Source organism: Caretta caretta, chromosome 2 (genome assembly GCF_965140235.1).
Source record: "Caretta caretta isolate rCarCar2 chromosome 2, rCarCar1.hap1, whole genome shotgun sequence".
Classification (NCBI taxonomy): Eukaryota; Metazoa; Chordata; order Testudines; family Cheloniidae; genus Caretta; species Caretta caretta.
This window is the reverse complement of record NC_134207.1, coordinates 45981188-45995083: the sequence shown is the minus strand read 5'-3', so window position 1 is coordinate 45995083 and position 13896 is coordinate 45981188. Positions and strand designations below refer to the sequence as shown.

Here is a 13896-nt window from a genome sequence, read left to right as displayed (position 1 = left end):
ACACATTCAAATGTGAGTCCGTGGCTGTTAATTTCACCATCCTTTCTGTGTTCGCCACTGGAAGTTATGTTGTTAACCTAAGTCAGATTTTCATATTTGCTAAAGTGCTCAAATGATTCAGCAGTCAGTCTCAGTTACAAAATAACTCAGGCAGTTAGGAGCCTTAGTCACTTAAATTATACCCTAAAATCCCTGCTTTAGGAACTGATCTTTTCTTGACAGAATTACAAACCCCCTCTCCCTTCCCCACCCCAAAACCCCCCTTCAAGTGCATGAAGAGGTCCACCAACCAAACAATACAAAGCTACAGCTACGAAGTTTAAGATTGTGTCCCCTCAAGTCCTAAGGCTAGGGGCTTGCACTTGATACAAAGTTATGCCACAATACTCCATGCCTTCAAAAAACTTCTCTGTTATCCATCAAGATAGTTGCAGCTTGCACATTAAAACAGTTTCAGTAAAAGTCCAGGTTTATTATGTATACTGGACCATAGGTGTGCTTGTCCCTTTAAGAAGTCCTTGCTCCAGAGAGATTATACAACAAAAGACAACAACAAAGAAGCGGGGAGAGAGGATGAGGATTATAGCAATAACATCAGGTGGTATACTTGTTACCATCATGCTGGTTCATTTTTAAAAGAAATATTTGATTCCACTGGGCTTTGGGATAGTATCAGGAGAGAGATGACTTGGAGGTCAGCCATAAATGTCACTTTTAAAATATAACTGCTAACCACGATTAATGTAGTACTTAGTTCGGAAGAGAAAGTCTCTTTGTAGTTACTGCCAATACATTAGAGCAGGGACAGCAAATGGAGGACAATTAACGCAGACTCCAGGGTTCATTGGCCCAGATCAGGAGTTCTCAAACTTCATTGCACTATGACCCCCCTTCTGACAACAAAAATTACTACCTGGCCCCAGGAGGGGGGACTGAAGCCTGAGCCTGCCCGAGCCCCACTGTCCTGGGTAGGGGGGCCAAAGACGAATCCCAAGCCCCACTGTCCCAGATGGGGAGCAGGGGTCAAAGCCAAAGCTCAAGGGCTTCAGCCCCAGGCAGGGGACCTGTAACCCTGAGCCCCTCCACCAAGGGCTGAAATCCTCATGCTTCAGCCACAGGCAGTGGGCTTGGGTCCCAGGCCCCAGCAAATCTAACGCCAGCCTTGGCAACCCCATCAAAATGGAGCTGCGACCCACTCTGGGGTCCCGACCAACAGTTTAAGAACCACTGACCTAGACAAATGGGAAAATGCCTGCTACTCATGCAGTCAGTCACATGTACTGAGCCCAAGATTTCCAGAAGTGTGCCCCCAAAGTGCTGGCTGTCTCAAAATGACTCCAGTGCAGGGAGCCATGCACTTTTGAAAGCCAGGCCACTTGTATAGGTACCTAAATGTTAAAGTCTTGGCCTAAACTCTCCACTGCCTTAGACATCTTCCTGTTCTTTCATATAATATATACCCAATGCTGGTGGTATTTCCCCTTATCAATGCAACATACTACTCCCATTACTGGAAGTAATATAAATATAACAAGGGAAGAGAGGATCCTCTGAATAGCATTAGCATGGGAAATAAGTCAGTTAAAGTAATATTTTCACCTCTAATTTCATGCCCTTTATTTGCAATCATCTTGCTTCGAACATACATTCTGGGCAACATTGGGAGACATCATTTTTAGCGAGGAGTCCGGTGGCACCTTATAGACTAACATATTTATTAGGGCATAAGCTTTCGTGGGTAAAAAACCCACTTCTTCAGATGCATAGAGTGAAAATACTGACACAGTATATTTCTTGTGTCAGTATATTTATGCCCGCATCTCTAATTTTCACTCCATGCACCTGAAGAAGAGGGGTTTTTTTTACCCAAGAAAGCTTATGCTCAAATAAATGTGTTAGTCTATAAGGTGCCATCGGACTCCTCATTGTTTTTGTGGATACAGACTAACACGGCTACCCCTCTGATACTTTGCATAATTTTTGTGCCATTTGAAGATAATTACTACCATGCCCAACCAATTGCTGCAAAAGTTAAACTTACTTTCTAAATATATATTTTAAATGTGGTTTGCTTCCTTAACTTTCCTTCTTAAAAGTTCAGCCTTGATGTAACTTCTCACTCCTTACCAAATAGTAGACAAGTTAGAAATTATTTCATAAATATTAAATGTTAAGCAAGCTATTGCAATAAGACACTTAATATGAATTAAGCTTTGCATTTGGGAACAGAGAGAAAAAAAATACTTTCCAAATTAATAAATATTTTTCCTTTCTTCTCCTATTGCTCTCAAACTGAAAGCAAGGTGGATTGTACATTTATGCAACATCCCGATTAACTGCATGAAATGGTAAGCTTCAAAGACATTAAATAAAAATGTAAGCTGCTGTTAGTTGTAGTAATCCATCTCTTTCTATTGTTAGCCGTCTGAGGAAGAAAGAGACAATGACAACCAAAGCAGTTACTAATCCAACCTGCATATGTTAAACTTGTAGGGAATACCGAGGGGAGGGTTCACTGGCCCACACACCATGCTCTTTAGTCTTGGTATTCTCAGGTATAGAAAACAAAATATCTGCATGTCAGCTTGTTCTCCATCAATAATATCTGACATAAGTTTAACTACTTTAAATTTGTTTCTAATGTCTCTCCAAAAAACTTAGCATTTTTAGGACACTTACATTTTTTTGCAGTGTGGGCATTTTGCCAAAGTGTTAAACCTCAATTCCATCCACTGTAAAAGAGAAGAAACAAAAGTTGAAAAAAACCTCTAGCCTGAGAAAGTGTTTATTTTACTTCATGTTAAATGTCACTGGGGATCACTGCAAAAACATTTTGCTTCTCATGCTTTAATCTGACTTGTTTCTTGTTTTATTCCGTACATGGGATGCCCTTTTGCCAGCAACAACGCTGCACTCCTTGGATTGGGATTTCCATGTTAAATAATTTCCCATGACTTGCCTAACTGTTACGAGCTTGTTTGACGTAGCCTGGGTTCCATTTACAACAGCAGAGAATGCAATGTAGTATAATTAATCAGGTCATTTCTCCCAATCCTAAAACTACGAACACCCTCTGAACCAGAACAAGTGTATTTTCTTTGGAACATCCCTCTGTTCAAAATATTATTCATGTAGTTTCTAATGAAGCTTCCTCTCCCCCCCCCCATTTTTACCTTTTAACCTCTTTTCTTAATAATCAGCTTTAATATTTTTTGCATGCAGTGATTCAGTAAAGGGAAAGAAACAGAACTGATTCATTTTGAGGAGAAAGGCAATGTGTTGTGCATTTTCTAACAGAGACCATTTAAAAAAAATCAGTTTTATATTATCAAGAGAAACACAACAGTAAATTCAGAATGCTCCATATAGAAAATAAAAGCAAAATCCCATTTGTGATACAGCCCTTACAAAGGGAACAATATTGACATAGTTACAGATAGTGTAGCAAAAACAAGGTCTCACATATTAAATGTGAACCAGCAATAATTACAATGCTATTCTGTGTCAAAACACAATGGTTACTACTAGAGTGGTTCCAGCAAGTTTCTCTTAACCAGCGGAGATAGGAATTGTTTTTCTGTGAACCTTGTTAGTGCACTGGACAGGGGTCTGATGTGTTAGCATTGTTCTGTCAGCATCGTTATCAGACAAAAAATCCCTGTTCACATTAGTCAGGGAAAAGTGTAAAATGTTTGCTGGTGTGAAATGGAGGTAGCAAGTAAGAATTCACAGTCCTAGATATCTCCTGAACATGCAACCTATTGTCCTACTGCTCCTCTCATACACATAAGGCCCCATATCTACAATGGGAGCAGAACAACACTTGACAACTATTTCCCAACATGTCTAGCATAATTTGTCTGCCTGGCCCCCTCCACCCTGAGAATTCAGGCAACTGTCATGCTACAAATTCCCAGTAAGTCTATAGCATAGCTTCTGAAGACTATGGCCTTGATGCTTATCTCCATGTAAAATCAGGAGTAACTCTACTGAAGTGAGTGGCAGTATATCGGTGCAAACCGGCTATAAAAAAAAAAAGGTCTAACCAAGGCCCTATAATTATACTGCATGTAAATGCAAGCAACACCACAACAGCATTTAAATGCGTGAAGAATGCTTTTACACATACTTAGAAGGTCTAATGTGGAAAAGGCCTAAATAGATTCCTGATCATCTCACTCAGATGGATTTCTGTTAATAAGCCATGTGAGACCACTAGCACACACATCAATCATTGAAACATCGGAAGGAAGAGGACCTGGAGTTCCAGTTTCTCGAGGAATAAGTGTTCTTACTGTGTCACGGTTATAATTTAAAATCCCTCTGGGGAAATAGGTGAGATTGGTTATCAGAGTCACAATTTTCTATGGTAACCTGGGGTCAGAGAGAATTCTGATAAAAATAAGTGTGTCTTGGTGACAATGAAGTTAAGACTACAAAAGTTTCTTCATGGATGTTTTTGTTGCAAGGATACCAGCTTCATTTTATATCTTCAGCATTAATTTAAGATGTTTTTATCCTATCTATAGTCGATATGCTGCTGACACATCCCACTTTTGTTTTCATTCAGTCTTTATATTTTGATTGGTACCATTAGCAGGATTTACGAATTTGTTAATTTATTTTTTCTTCTGATACACCTCTGAAATACTTCATTAGCCATGGGAAAAGTAAAGAGTGCAACTTGTGTGTAAGCCAGACTCCTACGTCTTTTCACAAACATGCCTTGGCTCTAAACTTGAATAGCAGCTTTCTCCTTCCACTGAGAGCATTAACTGGAGTGTTTTATTGGTTATTTTAACTGAAACGAATTTTGCCAATCTGACATCCAATACCAACACTTTACAGTAGTTTTATGCACAGAGTTCATTTATGAGAAGAAAATCAAAACAAAGTCTTACATTTCAGAGAAATCTGCATTCATTCACTAAACTATTCTAAACATAGAGGGACCGATTCTCATTTATACCAAGACCCCTTTTCCCCACTCTGACAGAGTAATTTCCACACACCTCAGGGTTTCTTTATGCTGTCAGAATAATGTGAATGGGCTTCACTGTAGGAGGGAATCAGGCCCACAGCACTAGTAGCACAGTACTAGTAGTAGTATACATTTCTGTCACTTGGGATTTAACTCTCCATGTTTAACTCCCAACCCACATACTACTCCACCAATTGACCCTTTAAGTTTGTTCTGTTCTGAAGGGTTCATTTAGAACATTAATTTATAGCTTTTACACTCAGCCATCAAGTTTTAGAAAAGATCTATCACCATTTGCCCCCTCCAGGATCCAAGTGGAAACTGAGAATATATAAATCCCTCATGTATCTACAACACCTTTCATCTACACATCTTGATGCATTTTAGAAACACTAATTATGTCTCAACACTTCTGTGATGTGGGTGAATCTAGGTACTCAGATACTACATTGCTGGGGGCAACAGAAGTTTAGATGAATGAACTAAAGCACAGACGAGCCAAGTGACTTTCAGAACTGTCAGTGCTGGAGTTGGGAATAGAATTCAAGAGACCCAACTCCCATAGCCCTGCTTAAAATTGCTATCTGGCACTCCCAGATACTGGAACCAAATCTCTACTCCATTATTCCAGCTTTACCTGTTTAATTCCACTGACTTCAATGGTGTTAGAATGGCATAAAACTGGTGTAAAGTACTGGAGAATCAGGACCATTAACTCCATTTGCAAAGTTAGGTGCATTTCATTACATGAAGAACATTAATGAATAATCTTATAATTAAATATAGCCTAGAAAGCATATAAATATGCCCATTCATTAAGAGATTAGAGCTACTGAACAGGAGTATATTAAAACCTTTTAAAGGACAAAAAGATTAACTTAATCTACTCCATTTTAAGGGGGGGAGGGGGACACAAATAATTTTACTACAGTTTAACTGAACACAAATTCATGAGATTTTTACTATATGCCTTTTTCCCCAGTCACTGCAGTTCTCAGAATAATTAAGATCCAAGAATACATGTGGCACAATACAAGACAAAAAGGAGGATGGTATTAATGAACTTACTAAGGGTCTGATCCTGCACACATTTATACAAGTGAGTGGCTCCATCAAGCTCAATGGAACCACTCATGTTTAACCGTTTGCTCTATCACAGGGGTCTCAAACATGCAGCCCACAGAGTGATTTGCTGCGGCCCACCAAGCTCCCCTCACCCCCCGGAGTTATTTCCTGTGGCCACCAAGCTCCCCTCCCACCTCCCGCGCACTGCATCCCTGTTCCTCTGCCTACCTCCAGGCGCTTCCCGCCACCAAACAACTGTTTGGCAGTGCTTAGCACTTTCCGGGGGGGAGGGGGAGCAGGGAGCCGCACGCTCAGTAGAGGAGGCGGAGAAGAGGTGGGGCAGGGGCAGGGTTTTGGGGAAGTGGTTGGAATGGGGGCGGGGAAGGGGGCAAGGGGAGGGGCTTTTGTATCTTTGTGTGAAAAGGTGTCTGTGATGCAGCCCTTGGGCCAATGTATTAGTCCTCATGTGGCACTCGTGGCGATTTGAGTTTGAGATCAGATCCTAAAAGACACAACAGAGAAAACAGAAGACACGGGAAAGCAATGGACAGAGGAAAGGCTGTTCTTGGAGTTTTTACAGGTAGAATCCAAAGTGGAAATGAAGATAGTCTCATAAGGTTTGTTGCTTAATTTTACAGACTGGAAGGCCTGAGTCTTGCCACCCTTAAGGCACAATGTGAAACTTGTCCATTCACAGAAGATTTTCTTCAAAAATGACAACTATGAACAGCCAGCACAATCTTCTTCTAGAAACATACCAATGAGAACAACTCCACTTAGCAAGTGGTGAAATTAATGAAGGAATGTAACATATGGTTCTTTTGCATGAAATAATGTTTTTCTTGACTCTGTATATATTGCCTATAAGCTACAGTGATGCTGTAAAGATGGTGACGAGACTGGCTTTGTGTTAAATTGCTAAAAAAAATTCTTGATACTTAATTTTTCATTCTCTCCCCCACATTATCTTTTTCATCTTGCATTTAGCCACTTTAGTGTTACAGAGCCACCAACCAGTGAATCGGGTTAGAGTTTTACAACAGATTAAAAACAAAACCTCAGTATCCTAAGCATGTGATGAGAACAAAGACCCACTCATCTGATAGTTCAGCTACTCCATTTCGCTTAGAAATAAAAGAAGAAAACACCCATTTCTGAATCTCCATTGAGACTGTGGAAAGTGGAAAACTGCAGAAAAATCATGGTGATGTTTTCCAGTCAATGGTGCTCACTGCAAATCTGAGTTTCTCAGGCAGTATTAACCATTTTTTGTTTTTAAACTTGTGAGGCAATGTTGTAAACAGTACATTAGGTACCAGGAAGGGCAAATCACTGAACTGCCCCACCTACTTCAACTCCACCCACCCCCCCATACCACCCCCGCAACAAAAAAGTGTTTGCAGTACATTTAAAATGGAAATCAAACATGAAACTGTCATCCTGACATGAGACAGATTCAGACTGAGAAATTCAGATTCTCTTAGGAGCCAATGAATGGAGGTATGAGAGTGCAGGGAGGTTGTTTTAAAGTAAATTCTAATGTTAGTGTGTACTGGTTATCTTAACAGGTAATTAACCCTACTGTTTTAAAACAAAGTCATTGATTTAAATTACAGACTCTACCTTAAAACAACACTGCAATGGTGTTTGTTTTAAGATTCTACTAAAACCTGAGTTTTCTCTCAGCCATAATTTGCCTCATGAGATTTGGTCTCATGCTGGGAAATACCATTTCTCTCATTAAAATAGAAGCTTTTGCCGAGACAATAGCCCCATTCACTGAATGGACGTACTGAAATACTGATGGGAATGTCATCTTATGAAAATGTATTTCAACTACAGATGATGTATTTAAAGAAAAACTTCAATGAGTAAATCAGTACAGGGGCACAGTCAACATGAAAACCACATCTGCCTAGAATACTACATCAGGTAAAAAGTTAAGTAACACCTAAGATAACTACAACCAAAAGAAGAAAAAGGTATTTTAAACATTTGACTTTAAGCATTTGATAAACTTTATGTAGAGTCAATTACCCTCTTTCTGAAAGAACCCTCATAAGCATCTGTCAAGGTTCCTCCCCCACTCTGAACTCTAGGGTACAGATGTGGGGACCTGCATGAAAACCTCCGAAGCTTGTGTAAAGAGTTGTCACTTTGGATGGGCTATCACCAGCAGGAGAGTGAATTTGTGTGGGGGGGTGGAGGGTGAGAAAACCTGGATTTGTGCTGGAAATGGCCCAACCTGATGATCACTTTAGATAAGCTATTACCAGCAGGACAGTGGGGTGGGAGGAGGTATTGTTTCATATTCTCTGTGTGTATATAAAGTCTGCTGCAGTTTCCACGGTACGCATCCGATGAAGTGAGCTGTAGCTCACGAAAGCTCATGCTCAAATAAATTGGTTAGTCTCTAAGGTGCCACAAGTACTCCTTTTCTTTTTCCGAAGCTTACTTTCACCAGTTTAGGTTAAAATTTCCCCAAGGCACAAGTTAATTTTAGCCTTTGTCCCTGGATCTCCACTGCCACCACCAAACTCTAACTGGGTTTACTGGGAAACCCAGTTTGGACACATCTTTCCCCCCAAAATCCTCCCAACCCTTGCACCCCACTTCCTGGGGAAGGTTTGGCAAAAATCCTCACCAATTTGCATAGGTGACCACAGACCCAAACCCTTGGATCTGAGAACAATGAAAAAGCAGTTTTCTTACAAGAAGACTTTTAATAGAAATAAAGGAATCACCTCTGTAAAATCAGGATGGTAGATACCTTACAGGGTAATTAGATTCAAAACATAGAGAATCTCTCTAGGCAAAACCTTAAGTTACAAAAAAGACACACAGACAGGAATAGTCATTCTATTCAGCACAGTTCTTTTCTCAGCCATTTAAAGAAATCATAATCTAACACATACCTAGCTAGGTTACTTACTAAAAGTTCTAAGACTCCATTCCTGTTCTATCCCCGGCAAAAGCAGCATACCGACAGACACAGACCCTTTGTTTCTCTCCCTCCTCCCAGCTTTTGAAAGTGTCTTGTCTCCTCATTGGTCATTTTGGTCAGGTGCCAGCGAGGTTACCTTTAGCTTCTTAACCCTTTACAGGTGAGAGGATTTTTCCTCTGGCCAAGAGGGATTTTAAAGGGGTTTACCCTTCCCTTTATATTTATGACAGCATCCCTATGGAAAAGAAAATCCTTTCACATGCTTTAAATACTATGTCCTGGTTTTCTTTAATTTTATTTATTTATTTAAGCCTAGTCTCTCAGAAACTCTTGTTTTTAAATTAGTCAGTTTCAAGATTATCAAGTTGACAGTTTCCCTTAACTTTACAGAACAAGCTTTGGGCCATATTTTAACCAGCTGTAAATACTGTATATACCCATGGATCAATAAACACTGCTATATTAAAAAAAATACCTAAAACACTTCAAATGATACTTTTTCAGGCGGCACAGTCAGAGATCAGAGACTTTGAACTTTGACTCCTACTTCCCAGACCTAAGCACTAGCACACAAAAGGCTCTTGCAATTTCTGGTGTATATGTCTGCCCTATTGTCTAGTGAGAAGCAATGAGAGAAAGTCTAGTGGACGCAATGGCAGCAACTGCTGGCACCTTAACTACACCACTGTAGACATGTATTGGTGTAACTAAACCAGTTTTAGTGGAAATTTCTGACTAATAAGGTCTACTATAGGTACTACTCAAGAGACTGGACCTGAAGAGGCATTTGCTGGGTCTCCAGAGGTAAGCAGAGGGCTTTGGGACTATTTACACATCCAGAGGACCCACCTACAAGATGGCGGTCTGATTCTATCTGTGACACTGGCACAGCAGGTGCCAGTGTAACCCGTGTGCCCAATAGAGAGAGATGTCTTTAAGAGATCTGCAGAGAACAGGGGGGTGGGCAGGAATGAGTTGTGTCAGGGTCATTGTTGCTAGGCAGATGCACCATTAGCACTCCACACTCAGAAGTTTCTGGAATTGGGTGTTGAAGTTTTGGATATGCTCAATAGGTCCCCTGTAACTGGACTCTACTTGCCCCCATGGAGTCTGTCAGGGCAGCTGCTTTACAAAAGGCACGTGTCCTGTGCGGACTGGGAGAAGCTGAGCCACACGAGCAGAAAGCAGACTGGTTTTCTCTAACTCTGAATCACTTTACAGCAGGTTAGTGATATTGTTAACCCTCCCAACAGGGAAGCCCTGGCAATGTTAATTACAGAAGGGGGAAATTGGGAGGGAAACTAATTTCTTTTATGTTAATTGTAAACTTCAAATGCTATATGATTTTAGTTAAACTGTTTTAGTTATATTGTCTCAACTAGTATGATTCACCAACTCTTCTCCTATTGAAATGTGATGGTGGGGAAAGAGTCCGTTATATTTTGCTGTTCTCCGTTCTGGTTGTTTTGTTTTTTTTTTTAAGATATATACTTAAATTGAGTAGTTGGTTAATTAGTCAGCTGATTAGCTAACTGAGTGATTTCAGCAGAGGAGAAGGAAGAGTCTGCACGGACTCCAGCTGGAGGTTTCTACAAGCAAGAGAAGAGATGATGATGTTGCAGTGCTTTTGACTCAGCAGAATGTATAGATTGTGGTGATCAAAGACTGTAACTGAGACTCAGGTGAACGCAGCCTACGCTTTTGGGAACTCTTGAGTTTCTTCTCACTGTGTTTCTGTGGGGACTGACCTGTTTAGATTTAATTTGTTTTCTTTATTTATGTTTATGTAGAACTATGAAGATAATGTCTGAGGATTATAAAGTAGCCAAGTTATTTATTATTATTGTTGTTGCTTTATTATAAGATTTTATAACAAATCTGTACTTAAGAATTAAGTGTCATTCCTTTTGTTCTTTTGGATTTGGTTGTGGGGAGGTTAACGCTGTGCAATCCTTCCTGAAAATCCTCAATGACTGAATTCTGGGTCTCCATGTGCTTTTCTGAGGGACTTATTTTTAGGCACTAGGAGAAGGGTAGTGAAACTTTAAACCCAAGCCCACCCAAAGGTTACAACAGCTTGTGCCAAGGTCTCAGCTGAACACTGACAAATGCATAGCAGGAAAGCAGTCTGGCTCATCCATGTATTATTAAAATAGGTATTAGATTTATAAAAATGTGTTCAGACTTTATGAAATACTTGTGAGTTGCTGCATGTATTATTCTCACTTATAATTTCTGTATCCCATGTTATAAAGTGTTTGCTCAGTAACTATAAAAAGGTATTATTTGCTCTGCAACTGTAAACCAAGTCAGGAAAAAAGCATTACTCAGGGCATGGCTACACTTGCAGATGTAGAGCGCCGGGAGTTAAACCAGCCCTTGGAGACCGCAGCAAGGAAAACGCTGCCCTGTGTTCACACTGTCAGCTGCAAAGCGCAGTGGCATGGCCACATTAGCAGCTCTTGCAACGCCACAAAGAGCAGTGCATTGTGGTAGCTATCCCAGTGTGCAAGTGACTGCAGCGAGCTTTTCAAATCAGTGGGGGGGAGGGGGCGACAAGTGTGTTGTGTGTGGGGGGGAGACTGTTTTGGGGGGCAGAGTGTGTTGGCAGGCTTCTTGTAAGTTCAGACAGTGGAAGAGGGAAACCCCAACATCAGCCCCCATCCCTGCCCACCCCCACCACACATATACACCTACCTCTGCAGCAGGAGCATTACACACTAATGGTTTGCTTTGTCCCAGAGCAGATAAGCAGTCGGCTGTTAGAAACGGAGCTTTGAAAGGGGATATCCACATGCCTGCAGCCGAGTTCAAAACAATGAGAAGAGAGGCCACTTGACTTCAAGGGATTATGAGACATTTCCGGAGGCCAATCACAGCACAGTAATGCAACTTGTTGTCCACACTGACGTCCAGGTGTTTCAGCCGGGGCGCAGCAAGCTTTATGCTTCTCGTGGAGGTGAATTACCAGGAGCGCTCCAGCTGCAGCGTCCAGGCGCTCTACGTGCCTTGACAGTGTGGACACCTCAGGAGTTAGGGTGCCCAGGGCTGATTTAATCCGCTCTAACTTGCAAGTGTAGCCAAGGCCTAAGTGTGATATACTAGTTTACCACAAGGGGTGTCATCTCCTCTCCAACAAAAGAAGGCCCATAGTAAATTATGTAGCTTACAAATATGCATTACTCCTACAGATGCAGCAGAGTGGACAAAAAATTAAAATCTCAGTGTTTGCAAAAACACCTGAATACGGGGTCTGGCACGTTAGCCAATAGAATTTGATTGCATAGACCACTGTTTCTAATAAAACAATGCAGTGTAAGGGTCTGTCTGCACTAAAATATTATTGTGTCAAGAGAATGCATTAAAACATAATACAATGACTATTTAATAACTGCTTTGTTTTGCCTATGTAGATGGAGCCAAACAGCATTTTAACCATGTCACAGAATCATATACCAGACTGTACTCTTTGTATCATGTCAGAGCTCTAAAAGGATTCCGTAACACAGTCCCAAACTGAATTAAAACTATCTACGTAGGCAAAAGTCAACCCATGTTCTAAGGTGATCTTTGATAAAATGTGTACTGTAGATGGGCCCTTAGAAGAATTTGATCTTGAAGGTTGAAGTCTTTTTTAAAAGTGATATCCTATTATTTAAGAAATACTGTGTTCCTGTAATTACAAGGAAGCAGTCCGAGTTAAGGTTGTGCATACAAGCTGAAATGTACGGATTTCTGAATGTTTAACTGTGAAACCTTAACACTGGATATTTTGGGTGGGAGGGGAGGTATAGGTTGCACTAGGTATGATTTTTAATTTATTTTTAAGAAAAAAAATGGAAAAAAGAAGAGTCAATAGAAGGAATTTCTGTCTCCAAGACTTCACAACCTTAGCATTGCAAAAAAAACCTTGCAAATAGCATGTGTAAATCCATGATCCAGCTCCCTAACTAGTGTCCCTTAGAACTTACAGCACACCTTGCAAACTCACATTTAAACAGCAACAGTATTTAAGGTGGTTAGCGTGCACTTTAATTGATCTGTAAATATACCCACACAAAAAAAAAAAACACATTCTGCAGCAAAACTGCCACAACGGAGCCCCTCTCTTGCACCCATTACAAGGCAAGCTGAAGCCCTTCCTCATCCCCTTTACATTTAGCTACAGATATAAAGAAGTCTATCTGTAGCCCTTGCACACCTTACATTTTTGGATAGAGCCCTTGCTTTAGCAAGGTGACATTGGTCAGTTGATTATGAAAACAGTTTAGCTTCAAGGACCTGCACTGGCCATTTTTCATAGGGACATATTTGTTGCAAAGTGCATTAGCTGTCTACTATGCACGTTCACAACATAATTTTCAAACCCTAATATGTTGGTGAAATCAAAGTTAATTTCCTCCAGCGTAAGGCTATGCATTACATCTCTACAAGGACTATATCTACAGTCAATTTCAACATTGAAACTTTAAGCATTATGACAACAGGGCTGATCAACAAATGGTTGCAAAAATGTTTGTACAGTAGGGAAAAAAAAATACTTTCCCCAGTCCTCCTATTCTAAAACAGTTGAACTTTTTGCTCAATCTTTCAAATGAATTTTTACCTCTGGCTTCAAACTAAAGCTTCAGTCCTACACAAATTTACACATGAGCATAGCTTCAAAAGGACTACCCACTTGATAAAAGTTATGGATGTGCATAAATCTTTGCAAAACTGGAGTCTAAGCATGGAGAATTTTATCCAGAGGTGAAAGTTTCAGAAAGTTATGAGCATCTGAAAAATGAACTATAATACAAACAATTACACAAGTTTACTTATTGCAGAATATAATCATCACTGGATTGTAACAACAACAGATCCTTTAACAATAGTTTTCCATCAGTATTATATTGATTATGGGCCT

The 13896-nt window shown here is 40.3% G+C and overlaps 1 protein-coding gene across 4 annotated transcripts in view; it reads right to left on the bottom strand.

Moving 5' to 3' along the window:
• PIP4P2 (phosphatidylinositol-4,5-bisphosphate 4-phosphatase 2) overlaps positions 1-13896 on the bottom strand; it is a 61408-nt gene that overhangs the window by 25722 nt on the left and 21790 nt on the right. For 3 of the 4 annotated variants that reach the window (XM_075125067.1, XM_075125066.1, XM_048841194.2), the window contains exon 5: positions 2680-2732. The exons of the other annotated variant lie outside the window; for it this stretch is intronic. In XM_075125067.1, the coding sequence (XP_074981168.1) occupies positions 2680-2732 (53 nt within the window). The remainder of the gene's footprint in view (positions 1-2679; positions 2733-13896) is intronic. 4 annotated transcript variants of the gene reach the window in all.